The sequence below is a fragment of the Physeter macrocephalus genome, chromosome 9 (assembly GCF_002837175.3).
Source record: "Physeter macrocephalus isolate SW-GA chromosome 9, ASM283717v5, whole genome shotgun sequence".
Lineage (NCBI taxonomy): Eukaryota > Metazoa > Chordata > Mammalia > Artiodactyla > Physeteridae > Physeter > Physeter macrocephalus.
The window spans coordinates 48,679,492-48,695,943 of record NC_041222.1 but is presented as its reverse complement, the minus strand read 5'-3'; the positions used below and the strand labels follow the sequence as shown (position 1 = coordinate 48,695,943).

General features: G+C 43.3%; 1 protein-coding gene across 2 annotated transcripts; it reads right to left on the bottom strand.

Annotated features, from left to right (window-relative positions):
- Positions 1-1,092: 1,092 nt before the first annotated feature.
- On the bottom strand, positions 1,093-14,504 carry MLANA (melan-A). 2 transcript variants are annotated; one of them, XR_447784.3, is made up of 6 exons: positions 14,180-14,504; positions 12,845-12,946; positions 10,300-10,396; positions 5,228-5,341; positions 3,194-3,678; positions 1,093-1,392 (listed from the first exon to the last, which is right to left on the bottom strand). XR_447784.3 is itself a non-coding variant. In XM_007108076.3 (5 exons), exons 2-5 carry the CDS (start codon positions 12,919-12,921, stop codon positions 3,610-3,612), a joined length of 357 nt encoding a protein of 118 aa, XP_007108138.1. In that variant the 5' UTR covers positions 12,922-12,946; positions 14,180-14,504; the 3' UTR covers positions 2,822-3,609. The 2 variants fall into 2 exon arrangements, 1 of the variants encoding a protein (XP_007108138.1); XM_007108076.3 differs by lacking the exon at positions 1,093-1,392 and having other exon boundaries at positions 2,822-3,678.
- Between the last annotated feature and the right edge of the window lie 1,948 nt (positions 14,505-16,452).

The following is a 16,452-nucleotide window of genomic DNA, read 5'->3' as shown; positions in this document are numbered from 1 at the left end:
ATTTCTCTGGGTGTATGCCCAGTAGTGGGATTGCTGGATCATATGGTAATTCTATTTTTAGTTTTTTAAGGAACCTCCATACTGTTCTCCACAGTGGCTGTATCAATTTACATTTGGTGGGGTTCTTGTTTTATATCACTTTTTAAATCAAAATTTATTGAGATAAGTAGGTTTTTTTTTTACAGATTTCTTCTGACAGTTCATAGCATATATAAATGGTCTTTATTGATTTAAATGTCTCTCCCTGATCATATAAAAATTCAATTATGGGTGGGTTAAATAATAGTGGACCATTTAGTTCAACCTAAATACAATACATATATGGATCTAATTCTAGAGTCTAATGGTCTAATATCCATAAGAATTTTATTATAACCATCTAGATTTGCAAAACACTATCTTAGGAATTAACAATTCTATCAAACTTCAATTTGAGCAAATGTAGCATCAATTAAGTAAAAGCAGTTAATCTGAAAAGAGATTTATTTAAATTATTTTTAAAGAGAGAAAACAGTCAGATGTCCTGCTATGGATGTTTAGGAGTTGGCTGCTGTAAACCTGAATCAGACCTGCAGGTGATGCTCATGCCTGAGCCCTCACAGCTGAAACCTCCCCCTTCCTTTGGGACCTGATGATTCAGGGAGTCTCCTGATACTCTCCCACCTCTGACCAGGGCTGCATGTGGAACAGTGGGGGCAACTTGGGAAAAGCTGGAATTTAAACTGCTTCAGCCAATTTTTGTCTGTTTTGATTATTTTATTTTCTTAGCTCAGTGAACTTGCACTCAGCCAAGCTGCCGAACAACTTTCTTGAGCTTTTTTCTCATGGGAGACAATCCAGCTTTGATAAAAGGAAGTGCTTCTTTCCAACTCTTTCTCAAGGCCATCCCTTCTAGGGGTCATGCTTCTGATGTATATGACTAATATTTTTGTGCACTTTGGGACATTTCTTCTCGATTTATATGCAGTAAATTCTCTCCTTGATTGATTTTGATTTTCTGCAAATTTTCATCACACTTTTTTTGTTTTTTGTTTTTTTTTTAAGAATACTTTTCTCTCTCCTAACTTTATTTATTTATTTATTTATTTATTGGCCACATGAGGCCAATATCTGGATGTTTGAACGGGTGGTACCATAGCAGGTCTATGTCAGGGGGAGGCAGCCATAGTTAGAAGCTTGGGCACAGGGTATTGGTGCCTGAGCAGGGTGAGGTGTGTTCCAGTTAGGGAGCTGGTGGTGGTCCACAGCAAGACTTCGAGGTCTGAGCAAGGACTGGAGGGCATCTGTTGAGGGAGGTGGGACGGCATGACAGATAGATGGTGAAATGCTTACAGACAAAGGTGATTCATGCAGTAAATTGGTAATCTGAGATTAACAGAAGCCATTTTCTCACTATGGGGAGAAATGGATTTAAAAATATGAAAAGAGGTCAGAATGAAAAAAGTTAGAATGAACCCTTTGTAGTTGATTTAAAATTGGAGTTATCAGTGTGAACTCATGATTTTCAATATATATAGAAATAAGTAATGAGGTAAATGTGCTCACTTTTTAATTGGGTTTTCTTTTTATTGTTGAGTTGTAAGAGTTACTTATATATACCACATACAGTTAATTCCCTTATCAGTTATATCATTTGCAGATATTTTCTCCCAGTGCTGTGTGTCTTCTCCTTCTTGATTTGTCCTTCATTTGAAGCACAGTGCTTTTAATTTTGATGAATTCCAATTTACCAACATTACTTGTGGTTTTGCCTCATAACTAAGAAACCATTACCAAATCTAACATTGCAAAGATTTACTCTTGTTTTCTCCTAAGAGAAACAAGGAGAAATCTTAACTGAGTAGTCTTAACTCCTATACTTAGCTCTATGATTTTTTTTTTGAGCTAATTTTTGTAATGATGTGAGATAGGGATCCAACTTTATTCTTCTGTCAAAAAAAATTTTTTTACATTCCCACTAACACTTTTATTAATTACAGGAGGATTGGTTATAGCAGGGTGGAGTGGTGGTTCAGTGACACACAATAGTAAATAAATAAGCAGCTGTGGTTGGTCATGGGGGGGGCACAGGTTCTTCTATAAGAAGGGGAGGATTGAGGCTCAGACAGGGCCCTGTCATGAGGACAGAAGCTGGCCAAATCCTAATGAAGTTTTCTTTTTCAGAATTTATTTGTTTGAAAACAGGAGGGAGAGGGCTTATTTTAAGTGGTAAGACTGGACAGAATCAGGAAGGGCAGTGGGGGGTCTTTTAGTATTCTGTGGAATGACATTTTTTTTTCAATGTGTGTAATGTCTCTTTATTCAGTGTTTTTTCTCCTCTGTGCAATCTTGTCTTTTGGTGAAAATGAGGCAGTTATGCCACACTGGCGTTTCCAATGACACAAGGTGATTTTAGGTGGTGTACTGACTTGGCATTAAACAACAGTGAGTCACAGAGTGAGCAAGTCATTTCTTTCTCTTGCAAGCCTTCTAATTATGTCAAAAGATTTTCTCTGATTCTTGCTAATTTCCCTCTTTAATAACGAGGGCAAGTCTCAAGTTGACAGCATTCTGTGACCATCAGTATCTTCCTAGGTTTCAATAAAAGTAACTTGCTTTCATTATCTTCATTTTTTATAATCATCCTCTACTTATGAAAAATGATACTGATTTTCCATTTAGGATGGTGGTACAAGTTAAGCCAAAAAAATTTTTCAGTGAAAAGAAAAACAGATAATGTTATGTAGATGTCAAACAGATAAATTGCAATATTTTTATACAAATAATGACACCATTCCAGAATTTCTGGTCCCTTATGATTTCTTCTGTATGTGCTTTTGAGAGGGATTTGGGAGCTCAAAGGAGCTAAATTGCCTTTGGAATATTTAAGACAAGACATCAGCCAAACTACAGTAGCTTTTACTTGTTTACAAGTCCTTACACCACCTTCTGGTTTAACAGAAAGTTCTTGTCATTAATTATCATAGCATTGATCCTTGAAGTAAAATGTGATTAGAACTGCACGATAGGTATTGCTGAAGATACAGGATCTCTGCAGTATATTATTGTAGCATCATGGAATTTTAGAAAACAAAGAGACATTACTGACACTTTCCTGATCAGATGAATCTGACTATAATTTGGTAGGTCATTTAGCTCTTGGTCTTGAACCTGTAAAGGTATCCTTTGTGAGTGCTCTGTAGCACAGACTCACCTGCAACAGTCCTGTTAGAGTTCATGTAGGTCAAGAGGCTGCGTCTTCAAAAATCAGAATAGCAGTTTATTACTTATTAGCCATATTTCAACTTAAAAAGAAATCAAATGATCCCAGAACACACACTTGAAAGATCTCCCTCAGAAAATTATACTGTAGATTTATTATTACTAGCACAGATACTATCATCCATTACAATGTTTATTGACAAAGCTTTTCCCATTTTAATATTTCTCATCATTTCCTCAATCAGTATTGCTAGTTGCCCAATAAAGAATTTAACACTCAGCTTAATAGTAGAGATAATGTACACGGTTTCTACAGCATTCTGAAGCAGAACATTACATGTCCACATCAAATTCAGCAAAAAGTGTGAGGGAAATCATTTCAGCATCTCTCAGGGGCTTCGGTGGCTCTCACGGAGAGTAAGATGGTGGTGACTGTTCTGTGGAGAGTTTCTCATAGGCAGGTGGAGCGTTGGGAACCTGTGAGGGTGAGAAAGAAGAGCACGGGCTTGGCAGCAGTGCATATGGTTCTGGAAGTGGGATTAAGTCAAAATAGTTAGCGTGATGTTTATACTTTTGCTCTGGATTGAAACTTGTTTAACTGTCCACAGCTAATTTCCACCCAATGAGGTAATCGTTATTAGGTTACACAAGTATATATGTTGAAACGTTGGGGGAAACAACGGCAGAGAAAAAAAGGGCTAAGTGGCTTCCCAAATATTTCAGAAACTTATTTATACCTGGATTATCCTTGTCAGTAGAAGCCCCAAACCCTAAGTAATGAATTCTTGAATCCTGTTAAACAAACACGGATCGCACTGCATCTTTACCACAAGCAAAAATCCCTATAGTGGTGTCTAAAGGCCACTGCTACTATCAACAGAGCACACATGTGTCAGGCCTTCATTTAATGCTCACAACAACCCTGCGAGTATTTTCAAGGTTTTCATGTTACAGGTCGGGAAACTGAGGCACAAGGAGGTTAAGTCACTTGCCGAAGATCACACAACTGGTAAGTCATGGAGTAACTTGGCTCTGGAGTCAGTGCTCTCAAAAACTGTGATGTACTACATCTGTACCAGCACTGTCCGATAGAAATAGAGTGCACCACATACGTGATTTTAAAATTTTTAGTAGCTACAGTTTAAAAAATGAAGAGAAACAGGTAAAATTGATCTCACTAATATATTTTATTTAACCCCACCTACCAAAATATTATCACTTCGACATGTAGTCAATATAAAAATCATAAATGAATTATACTCTTTTCCTCATACTAAGTTTTTGAAATCTGGTATGTATTCCAGCACATCTTAATTCAAACAACTCTGTTTCAAGTGTTCAATAGCCACATGTGACTAGTGGCTACCCTATTGGATAGTGCAACTCTCTACAATTAATAGTAGGTACATTTTTTTTGTCCATTAGATAATATCTATGTTCAGGACAAAGGCAATTATACTAAAAACATAAGACAAAAGGATATTGTATCCAGAACCAAATTCTTCCTTTAGATCTTACATGTAGGGGTCTCATTATTGACCCTGGAAAATCTGGGTATGAGAGGACACAATTTAAGAAAATCTCTATGATTCCCTTGTTTTTTGTTTTTGTTTTTTTGTTTTGTTTTTAATGCAGTATGCAGGCCTCTCACTGCTGTGGCCTCTCTCGTTGCGGAGCACAGGCTCCGGACGCGCGGGCCCAGCGGCCATGGCTCACGGGCCCAGCCGCTCCACGGCATGTGGGATCCTCCCGGACCGGGGCACGAACCCGTGTCCCCTGCATTGGCAGGCGGACTCTCAACCACTGCGCCACCAGGGAAGCCCGATTCCCTTGTTTTTAATCTTACTATTTATTTTTTATTATGGTAAAATATACATAACAAAAATTTACCATTTTAACCACTTTTTAAAGTCAGTAGCATTAAGCACATTCACATTGCCCTTGCTTTCTAAATGGGAATAATTTTATTCACTTAAGTTAAAACCAGCCATACACAAAAACACCAAGATGCAGGATCTCAACCTACCACAGGTTCACAATTGTTCTCTTGAAAAGGCACTTTGGCGTCCTGGTGACCAAGCCCCTCACGTGAACATCTTCCTGTTAAGGTACTTTGAGTACCAGCATGAATGCTTTTGTCCTGAAATGTGAATTCATGAAGGTAAGTGGGTGAGGAAAAAATATTTGAGTCCATTAAAGAAAAGAGGAAGAAGCCAAAGTTTTAAGAATGGGTTTTAATCTTGGTTCTGCCACTTATTCGCTGTGTATCCTCAGGCTGGTCACTTTATCTCTCTGAATTCCAGTGTTTTCATCTGTAATATGAAGATAATATCGCCTACATCTCAGAATTGGTGTGGGAATTAACTAAAGGTGAAGCACCTAGTACAGTGCCTGACACCCGCTAGTTAGTCAATGAATATTTTTGAAGGGAAGGAAAAAAAGAGTGAATCTAAAAAATGGCTCCCAGAGAATGGTTACAAGTGGAATAGATTAGAGCTAGTGAAGCAAGAGCTGGTATCACAGTAAGGACAAGCATATGAGCAACTTGATAGCAGGGACACTGTTTATTTCTGCCTTCCCCATAATGACAGCAAAATATCTGAAACAGTACGAATGCCTGTGTTATGATAGAAATGCTGTGGCTGTAGCACTGAGCTGCTGTGGCTGTAGCACTGAGCTTCCAAGTCACATCACAACAATGACGGCAAGTCAGTCAAAGGCTGTCGTGCACCTTGAGTTATTGGGGGAAGGGTGGGTAAAAGCTTAGTTAGGTGGTTTGCATAGGTTTAGGGGGTAATGCTCTCCATCCCTAGAATAGAATGACAACCATTTATGCAAGGTAGAGACACATACCAAAATGGGGACTGCAGGAGCGGTCCACCCTAGTGAGGGGGAGTATTTCATTACTGACACTGTTTAAAATTGCTGGCACATTGTGATTATAAAAAGCAGACTAACTTTTAGTTGCTTTTACTGTTAATTTCTCCATAGCACTGGTTCTCAAACTTTAGAATGCATCAGCATCACCTGGAGGGTTTGTTAAACACAGACTGCTGGGCTCACACCCAGAATTTCTTACATAGTATGTTTAGGGTGAAGGCCCACGAATTTGTATTTCTAACAAGTTCCCTGGGTGATGCTGATCCTGCTGGTCCAGGGCCACACAGAGAACCACTGCTCTCCAGACAATGCAATTTCTTATCGCCTGTGCCTGGGGTGACTCAGCTACGCTCAGACACTTAGAGGGAGGAGGAGGTCAAGTGGGGACCATAGGACAGGAGGGAGTGTATATCCCATCTAAAGGCACAAACCACTGCATAGTTGCCAGTTTTTGCCAGATCTTTTGATTTTTTTAAAAAAAGAAACTAGAAATTAAGATTTTTGTGTAAACTGTTACTTTTAAATGCTCGCACCTAATTCATTTTTTTAAGATACAGACCCAAACATATCTGAACCCAACCCACCAGTAGGGCAAGAGCAGCTCTCTGTGGTCCTGGCTGAGGGTGGCTGGAACAGGGAGGCTGTACATGTGTTCAGTGCCTCTGCAGGCTTGTCTGCAGACCATGGCTGATTATTGGGGTTACTGGCTTGGAAGAGAAGGGCATCAAGGCAGGTCTCCCAGGGAGGAGAAGTGTTTGGAACATCAATTGGATGAGGCCACACATGGTTGGAGGTGATACCCACACAGTGTGCAGACTGTAAAGAAGTAATTTTCCTAAACTCGAGTCTGAAATCATTATTGACACTACCCCTTGGAAGGATATAAGCACAAGAACCCCAATTTTGACATGAGGGCCCAGGGAGGTTCTGCTACCCTCCGCCACTCCCAGCAATATATCTCAAGTAAGGTGTTTCATGCATTCTCTCCCTTTACCTCAATTATTGCTTTTATTCTTTTTTTTTTTTTAATCCTCACCTGCCATAGGATAGGAGCATGGGCCACTTCCCCAGTTCACTGCCAATTCTCTGTATTTGCATCAAACTTCAGTGTGTGTGTGTTAAAACATAGGTTCCCGGGTCCCACCACCAGAGATGGTCCCAGAATCTGCATTTTAGCAAGAACCCTAGGTGATTCAAGTGCAAAGGCCCCTGACCATACATTGAGACACATGGCACCGCAAGACATGAGTGTAAACTGAGCAATCAGCAGAGCCTTTAAATTCTTCCCCAAGAATCAAAAGTATTATGTCCTAAACTTCCCAAGTGAAAGAGTAAAACTGATAAATATGAAAGCCAACTTCCACTGCCTTACAAATCATTTTCCTCTGAGACACATTGCTGCAAAAAGCAGTCTTTCCTTTCAGAAGATGTTTTTCAGATCTAAGAGGAATTGTTGGCCAAAGGGGAAATTTTAGGAGACCTTAATTCCAACCAACCTTACTACCATTCTGTGGTCAGTGTAAGTGGGAGAATAAACATATTTCAAAGCCTAATGAAGGCTGCTACAGGTGGAGTGATTCAGGTACCCAAAACTTGCGTTTATCATCACTTATGTTCTTCTGCTTTATAATGAAAATAGAATCACCAAAGAGAGACACGGAGATGATTATGTAATTAAATGCAGTACTTAATGCACTATTTAACATAATTTTGCCTAAACTTCTTAGACTGCTGGTCCCCAACCTGGCTTTTCAGGAGATATGAAAGTCTCAAAACAAGATTTTAATATTAATTTTAAAAATAAATGACAGCATTTTTAAACATTAAGGAACAAGGGAATTTAAACACAGTTCTATCTCATAAAAATTCCAAAAACTCTGCAAATCACTGGTCTAGATCTGGAGGAAGGGAGGGTGGCAGGTTGAACTTGAACTACACCAGGCAAAATGCTCAGTGTCTGAGCCCACAACAATAAGACTGTTACTCTTCAATTGAACACATTTAAGATGAGAGTGTTGAAGCAGAAAGAAAAAAAAAAGAAAACACATTGCCTTTTTGTCCGGGTAGCATCAAGCTAGCAATCGTGGACAGTTAGGAAATGGGTACCAACATACTGAGTTTGTAGAGTTTTTACTCCTTGAAAGACTAAATCATTTTTCTTTTACTGTGCAGACATAGGGCTTCCCTTGTGGCACAGTGGTTAAGAGTCCGCCTGCCAATGCAGGGGACACAGGTTCGAGCCCTGGTCCGGGAAGATCCCACATGCCACGGAGCAACTAAGCCTGTGTGCCACAGCTACTGAGCCTGCTCTCTAGAGCCCGCGGGCCACAACTACCGAAGCCCACGCTCCTAGAGCCTGTGCTCCGCAACAAGAGAGGCCACCGCAATGAGAAGCTCGCGCACCGCAACGAAGAGCAGCTCCCGCTCGCCGCAACTAGAGAAAGCCCACCGCAGCAACGAAGACCCAAAGCAGCCAAAAGTAAATAAATAAAATAAATAAATTTATTTATTTAAAAAAACTTTTAAAATATGCAAACATAGAATGAATTTTTTTTAATTAGAGAAGAAAACATATTAAATAAAAACTGATACACAGCATGTTATATCATCTGTGTCTAGGTGTATAATAGAGTAAATGAGGCTCAGAGAAATGAAAATCTAAGACCACCAAGCAAGTCAATGGCAGAAAATGAGACCAACTCCTTATGCCATACGATTGGGTGACTGCTGTGTGCCAGGCACCGTGCTAGGCACTGGAGGTACAAAGATGAAAAAGAAATATTCTCTGTCCCAGCTCATAAATGGGAGGAAGAGAAGGGGTGAAGAAGCAAAAAGTAAATAACAAATTACAAGGCAATGTCATAACCCAGTGCTAGAGGTACACATGGAGTGTGTGGCAGAGAGCAAAGAGTTTTATCCCTAACCTCCTAACCCAAGGCTTTGCTACAGAACTTGGCCTGGAGTCTTATTCAGGCTCAGAAACTTCTCCTTCCCATAAATGTCACCACACTGGAGGACTGCTGCTTGGTGGCTGTATCCCCCCAAGCTCACCCTGTCTTCCATGGTTGGTATCTGGGACACTATGGCAAGATGGGCATTAGGGAAAGGGACACATGGGACTGCCCAGGCTTCCCGGCAAGGAGGAGAAGAAATTTGAAGCGACAGCTCTCACCTTTCCTTTCTCCTCCTCCGACTGCCGCAGGCTCCAACCCTCCACCCAGGCCAGTCCTCCCCTCCATCACAGAACCTCTTTCTCTGCATGAAGTGCTTTCTGAATGAGGACTTGAACTTTCCAACATCTTTTGTAAATATAAATTTTTTTCCATTACTTATCAACCTCAGAAGCTTTCAGATCTGCAATAACAAGGCAGAGAGGGAGAGAGAAAGAAAGAGAGAGAGCAAGTTGCAACTCTCCTTCCATCCCATTTCTCACTGTGGAGAATGCTTAAGTTCCAAAGTGCTACCTGGCTTTGAAGCAAGGTTTCTGAAACCTGTTGTCTTTATAGTTTAGAAACTCTGTTGATGTTTCTCATATGTGGAAGATCCTGCTACCCCAAGGCTGGCCCGTGTCATTTGTTAACTTCCTGCTCGTATGGGTAAAGGAGCAAAAATCCTATTAAAACCACATTGGCCATCAGTGGAGGAAAGAATCTGTTAAAAACCTGGTGGTCTTTTGTGCTGCTGAGGGGTGGATGGTTTCCTCACTGCACTGATGGCTGGACGGGTCCTGGGTGTGATGGGTTGCTTGCTAACAGCGTTAGAAGAACTTGGAATTCCCAGGCAACCTGGGAGGAAAGGGGTGAAGAGGCAAGGTGAGAGGAGCGGGCCTCTAAGTGGAGTAACAGAGCCAGTGGGAATCCCCAGAAGGACTGGTAAGATCTGGAGTGTCTCAAATGCTGCTGTTCACTGTGCAAGAGAACCATGAACCCTTCCCCTGTGCCCCACAAACCATTAGTGCTCAGCTACACACACAGATAGGCACTCGAGTTTCCTGTGAGTGGAACCAAAAAGATGGACCAAGTTCCTGACTGGTGTTCACACGTGGGCAGAGGCAAAGGAAGAGTTACAAGAAGTACAATGTAGGGAAAGGCTCATTGGAACCAGGAATCAGAGCTAGAGGTGATCATGAGAATGTCACCCCACTCCCCAGAAATTCAGAGAAAGAAGGAGAAAGGAGGTCTTTGATCTGGAGGGACCCAGCAGTGGGAACTTTACCACCTTCAAGCTTCTGTATCCACTTCGTCTTCTACAGTACCAGCAGCTGATGAGCAGTAAAATTCCCAGGATCACTATCAGGATGCCAATCCCTGCAGCCCTGGCCCGAGAGATAGACAAATACATCTTGGTACAGAAACCTTGTTCCAGATTATAATGAAATGTGCATCAGTGTGTTCTCTTCACAGGGGCTTTGCAGTCAGAGCAGTCCCCAAGGAGTGTCCCGCCCCACGCCACACCAAGCACCCACCAGTCCTCCAGCACTCATACCCAGGGACGGGACCATCTCTGGAAGCCTCTCAGGTGTGTGCCCACAGCAGCAGTGCTAACTGGCCTGGGCCCCATCACCCAAGTTCCAGGTGCAACAGGTGCAGTAGCAACTGACCCTTATGTGGACAACATATTTATTGAGACTGAATTATCTTTTCTTTTCATTAGGGCTAGTTTAAAACATTTTCCCCAACTATCAGTCCACAAAAAAGAAGTGGAAAGGAACATTGACTTAATGCCTGCTGTAAGCTGGGCACCATGATAACCATTCTACATGCATTAGATTATTGAATTCTCACAACAACTCCGCCAAGCACTGGGGCAAGCACCCCGCTATAGGCCCACAACAATCCACTGGGGTAGGTAGGATGTTCATACCACATCTGACATCCTTAAGATTTTAGGCTGGTAAAATGCCCAAGGTTGTACAACCGGAGAGCGGCAGAACCAACATTCCCAGCGACTGGCCCGAGGTACCCAGCCAGTGCCCTTCCTGCTGCATCGCCCTTTCCTGAAATGAAGCTGTCACGGGGACATTCAGTGGGCTCTCGTGACTGGAGGCAGCTGATTCAACTCCCAGCATGCCTGTGCTCTAATTCCACCCCCCAGGTCTGTGGTCACCCCCTTGGACATCTTGACACACAGAGGTCTGTTCCAGCTCTTTTATTTTTTTTTCAATTTATTTATTTTTGGCTGCGTCAGGTCTTCATTTTGGTGCACGGGCTTCTCACTGCGGTGGCTTCTCTTGTTGCGGAGCATGGGCTCTAGGCACGCGGGCTTCAGTAGTTGTGGCTCGTGGACTCTAGAGCGCAGGCTCAGTAGTTGTGGCGCATGGGCTTAGTTGCTCCGTGGCATGTGGGATCTTCCCGGGGCAGGGCTCGAACCCATGTCCCCTGCACTGGCAGGCAGATTCTTAACCATTGCGTCACCAGGGAAGCCTTCTGTTCCAGCTCTTCACGCACAGTTACATTGCATTCACACATGCCTAGTGAGAGCCGAGAACGTTGGGATGTGCCAGACACACCACAAGAACCCACTGCCCAGCCAGGCAGGGCTCCTCAGATGTCACCCAGATACCTTCTGCAGTGGAGTTGCCTGAGATGCATGTTAAAGTGCAGATCCCGGGCCCCCCGCCCCCAGACCTACTGAGTCAGCCTCTTGGGTAGCAGTGCCTAGGAAGCTGCATTTTCACAAGCTCTATAGGCGGCTTATGCCCCCTCAACTGAGAACCTCTCTTGAGGTTCTCTTCACAGAGTCTGTTGAGTCACCATACAAGAGCTGAAAGATATCCTACCTAATACCATGTGCAAGAGTATATTTTTGCTCTTGGGACATTTTTTCAGAAGATCTCCCCAGCCTGAACTCCTCCTCCGTGGCTTTGATGAGTTCTTCATGTCTCTTGCCCCTGCTAGGTCATTCTGGAAAAGCTATTCAACAGTTCTTTCCCGAGAGAGCAGGTTTGCAAGAAGTTCTGAGCAGACCACTTAAGAGATGGTCCACATAAAAACCAGGTTCCTCGTTTGTCCTGTTGGAGTCTCCACTCGGGGTGGGGGGGCCACTATCCCCCCACCTTGCCCACTCTCATCCATGCAGAGTGTGTCCTACAGCCTGTGGTCTCATCACAGCACACACCTGCCGAAATTACTCCCATGCCTAACTCTCCCACTAGGTTGTAAGATTTTTTCAAAGGCAAGAATAGCATCTTGGGCTGGTATACAATGCTTAGCACTTAGAAATGCCTAATCATGTAAATACTTATTTTAAATTAATTCATAATATGAAACACCTTTCTTTAGGATAAAGTATTGACGCAAAGGTTATGACCCTCTTCACCTTGGAGTCAGTCAGCAGGTGGAGTCACACACATCTACCCTTCATCCTCACTTGCCCTTTGGCAACTTGCCTTTGTTCTGTCCGCAAACCACATCCCGGAGACTGAGTGGAGTAGACAGGCAAGGCTTGAGGAAAGAGGCATCTTGCTCCCAGACAGATGTTATTCAGCCTGAGAACCTACAATGAATGCCTCATAGCCAAGAATGCAGACAAAAATGGCAAGATCCAGCTTTTTACCTTTCCTACCTCCTTGCCTCTTTGGCCTCAGAGAAGCTTGAGGTCTCTTGTAGGACCACAGGGTCTCCTCACCTCATTGCCAGGGTCTTTACTTTCTGGAGAAATAGACACTAGAGATTTTTATGACAGGCATGTGCTGGGGGAAGCCAGAAGGCTGTGTCAGCAAAAGGCAAACTGGAAACCCCGCTGCGTCTGGTTTTGAACTTACTCTTCAGCTGTGACGTAGGAGTGGCTGTGCCCCTTCTTGGGGGAGCCATAGATGTAGTGAGCCTCTTCTCTTGGCATCTTGTGGGGTCAGGCCTCGGGTCACCTAACAGCAGGGGCACACAGGTGTCATTTCACGCATCCAGCATGTTCTTACATCTCATAAACACCCACAAAGACATTCTCGCTAGGTGACCAGGATTGACAGCCGAACCCTCTGGTTTCTCCCTGTGAGAGGATTTGCACCTCCTTCTTTCACTGATATCAAGTGGAAATTGCTCAGGTTCAAAGAAGGAACCACAAACAAAAGGAAAAAAACTTTCAAACTGAGTTATAATTTGGGAGAAAAAAATGTGACCTTTAATTTGACTCTATACCATAAACTTGTAGAGAAACAAACAAGAAGCATTTTTATTCATTCCTTACTTTCCCTGGCCCAAGACTGTGGTTAATAAGAGGAGTTATTTCTCTCCAAATGTATTATTTTATATCGATCATTGGACAAATAGAAGGCTATGATGACATGTGTGTGTGGCCTAGCACAGCATCCTCCAAGCCCATTTTCCAAAAAATGAAACTGCCCCAAAATACAAAATTTTAAACTATGATACAAAGAGAAAAAAAGGTCATGACCTTCAGTGGTCATGATTAGAGTGTGCCTGCTAAAAATCAAAAATAGTTTCTCTTCTCTCCTTGCTACTGTGTTTTTTTTCTTTCCTCTTATTGTTCTCATGAATCCCAAAGGTCTGGTCCCCATAGAGTTGTATTAATGAGCCTGTTTAAAACAGCTGAAGAAAAGTGGAAGAGAGGAGCAGAGAGTTTACCCCATGAACCCGTTCCTTGGGGCATTTCATGTGTAATTTTCCCTTCCCAGTTGTAAAGAAGAAATCACACTTGAACTCACTGATCATCTCAGGTGAATAATGTAGGGGTGAACTCTGTGTTCAAAATGATAGACACAAAACTTAATTAATTTTGCATTAAGTTGGTTTTGTAAATCTAGACCTCCAGCTTTGAGCCTTGGCAAACAGTGTGGGCTCATCAAATGCACCTTATCCCGCCTGAGCCAAGAAAAGTGGTTCTTCAAGGGAGCAGACACAGCTGTTCACGAGCCAGCTGCAGCCTGAACAACTGCTTCTCCTGCTTCTCTGCTTTGCTTCCTGGCAGCCTAGAGGGAGGACCTAGGAGGAGACTCTGTGAACCTTCAGAAGTCGGAGAATTATAAATGTTGAGGAGGAATTCTGCCGACAGCCAGGAGTCATGGAGGCTGGAGGATCACACCAGAATCTCCTAACCCTGTTCTGTGCTGAAAGAATGGGTGAGATGGCAATTCTCTTACCTGCCTGGATGGGATCCACTCCGTCTGCTGGCTGGCCCTGTGTGTGAAGATTGCTTCTCTGGCTGTTAATCTTTTTAATTTTTTTTTCCTGGTCTTGAGTCCCATGTTAGTCACGAGTTTGGATTTCTGATGGAGTCATTTGTGATTGCTTAATTGGCGTGAAAGAAACCGATTTCATTCCTCTCCTCAAAAAGTCACAACTCACTGTGGCCTCTGTTTTCCCCAATCCCAGGGTTTCATCTTAGGGAAGCCATTAATTTTAAATGCCGATCCCTTCTCTGTAGGGTTGCCAGATAAAATATAGGATTCCTATAAATTAGGAATTATAAGTTACATGTGAATTTCAGATAAACAATGAATAATATTTTAGTATAACTGTGTCGGGCAATATTTTTTAGTGTAAGTATGTCCCACTTACTGCATGGGATGTATTTTTACTAAAAAAAAAAAATGCTATTTATCTGAAATTCAAACATAACTGGGCACCCTATACCCTCCCTCATCTCTACCTCAAAGGATTGATGAGACTTTGGGCTCAGACCTGGAGGTCATCTAGGACCATGACCTCCTGATCAAGAAGAGGAAACAGAGGATCCCTAAATCTTCCTGGGCTGAGCTCCCAGATTTTTTGTGATGCCCTCAGAGATGACTGTCCCCTGGGAAATGTGGGTTTCTTGCATTTGCAAGGAGCAGACAAAAGGCTGATTCAACCTGACATCATAGCCTACTCCAAGAGTCAAATGGATAGAGCCCAGAAGCATTTCAGTGGGACAGAATTATCTTTGCTCACCAGCTCTCTGTAACCATTGTGGAAAAGCAAAAACCAAACAAAACACCCACCAGAATAACGGAATGTGAGAGTTCTCACCAGCTGAGGACTTAGATTAAATGACCACTAAAGTCCCCTTCCCCATAACATCCAAGAGCCCCACTCCTTCCTGATCCTCTGGCTTTCCAGTTTCCACTGGACTGTTCTGTGTGAGGGCATTATCAACCTACTGGATAATCATCAGTGGAAATGGCAAGGGAAAAATAAAACAGGGTGAGGGAGGTTGATGCTTATTAGGTAAGATCCTTATCCTTTTCTTTCTGAAAAGGAGAGAAAATGCAAACAGATCCGAATGACAAGAAGGAGTCCGTCATACAAAGATGGGGGGAGAGCATTTCAAACAGAGAGAAGAACCAGTGCAAAGGCCCTGCAGCAGAGTAATGGGGCATGACTTGGTCTGGATTCCCAGAACTGAGGCTGATTTAGGAGATCTTGTAAGAAACTCAGGAAGGAAACAAGTCTTTGGTGTTGGGGAGAGTAACTTCAACCTGAACCTCAGGGTTACACCTGGTAACTCCCAGGAAGGCCTAGTGGTCGGTGCTAGTCTAGAAAGAAGGATGCAGTTCTGATCCAAGAGGCTGAAGGTTTGTGCTAAGCTGGACTCTACTAGCTAACATGGCCCCCTGGATGATTGGCAACAGGACCAGAGAGGAGGGAGGTACTGACCTGGATCTCAGGGCAAGGGGGAGCTCCCAGGTCTCGCTCAAGTCCCCTGGTGATGTGAGCTAATTCGAGGTCCCTGAGTGTGCCTGGACACTGTTCCAGGGTGGAAACCACAAGGCAGCTGGCATCGCCTCCCCCAGAGGGGGCTACATGACCAGGCCCAGCACACTGGGGACACTGTGACTGGTCTGGGCACTTCCTTTCCAGCTAATCTGCTTTTGGGAGCTCAGCGAGGGAGCCCTGATCAGATCTTACAAAGGCATCTCTTTAGGTCTTTGAGTGGTTTGCAGCCTCTGAGGTGCCCAGTCCTGTTAGGGTGAATCACCCAGAATGAGCTGGGGTGGCTTTTTTCAGATAACAGTTTCCAGGGAACCTCAGCCTGAAAACCCTACACATCCTGTTTCCTGGAAGTGCCCCCCAGAAGTTCCCATTGACTAAGGCTCCTAGTCACTGTCCTTGAACTGGCCTAGGCCTCAGGCTCTGCCTCAGAGCCAGCCCAGGCCAGGCCCCACCTGCCCTCACCCTGCACACTTCCTAGTGACTTCCTATCTTCCCTGGCAGTGTAACACCCAGCCACCCAGCCACCCAGCCACCAGGCTCACAGTCGGGGCTCTAGAGTCCAAACTGCCTGCACCTCCTCTATTCAATCTGTGTGACCTTGGGTAAATCACAAACCTCTTAGAACCTCATTGCATGCATCTAAAAAAAGTAGAGCTAATAATAGTATCTACTTCCTAGATGAGTTGTGAGAGTAAAAGGAGATAATTACCACCTGCTTGGC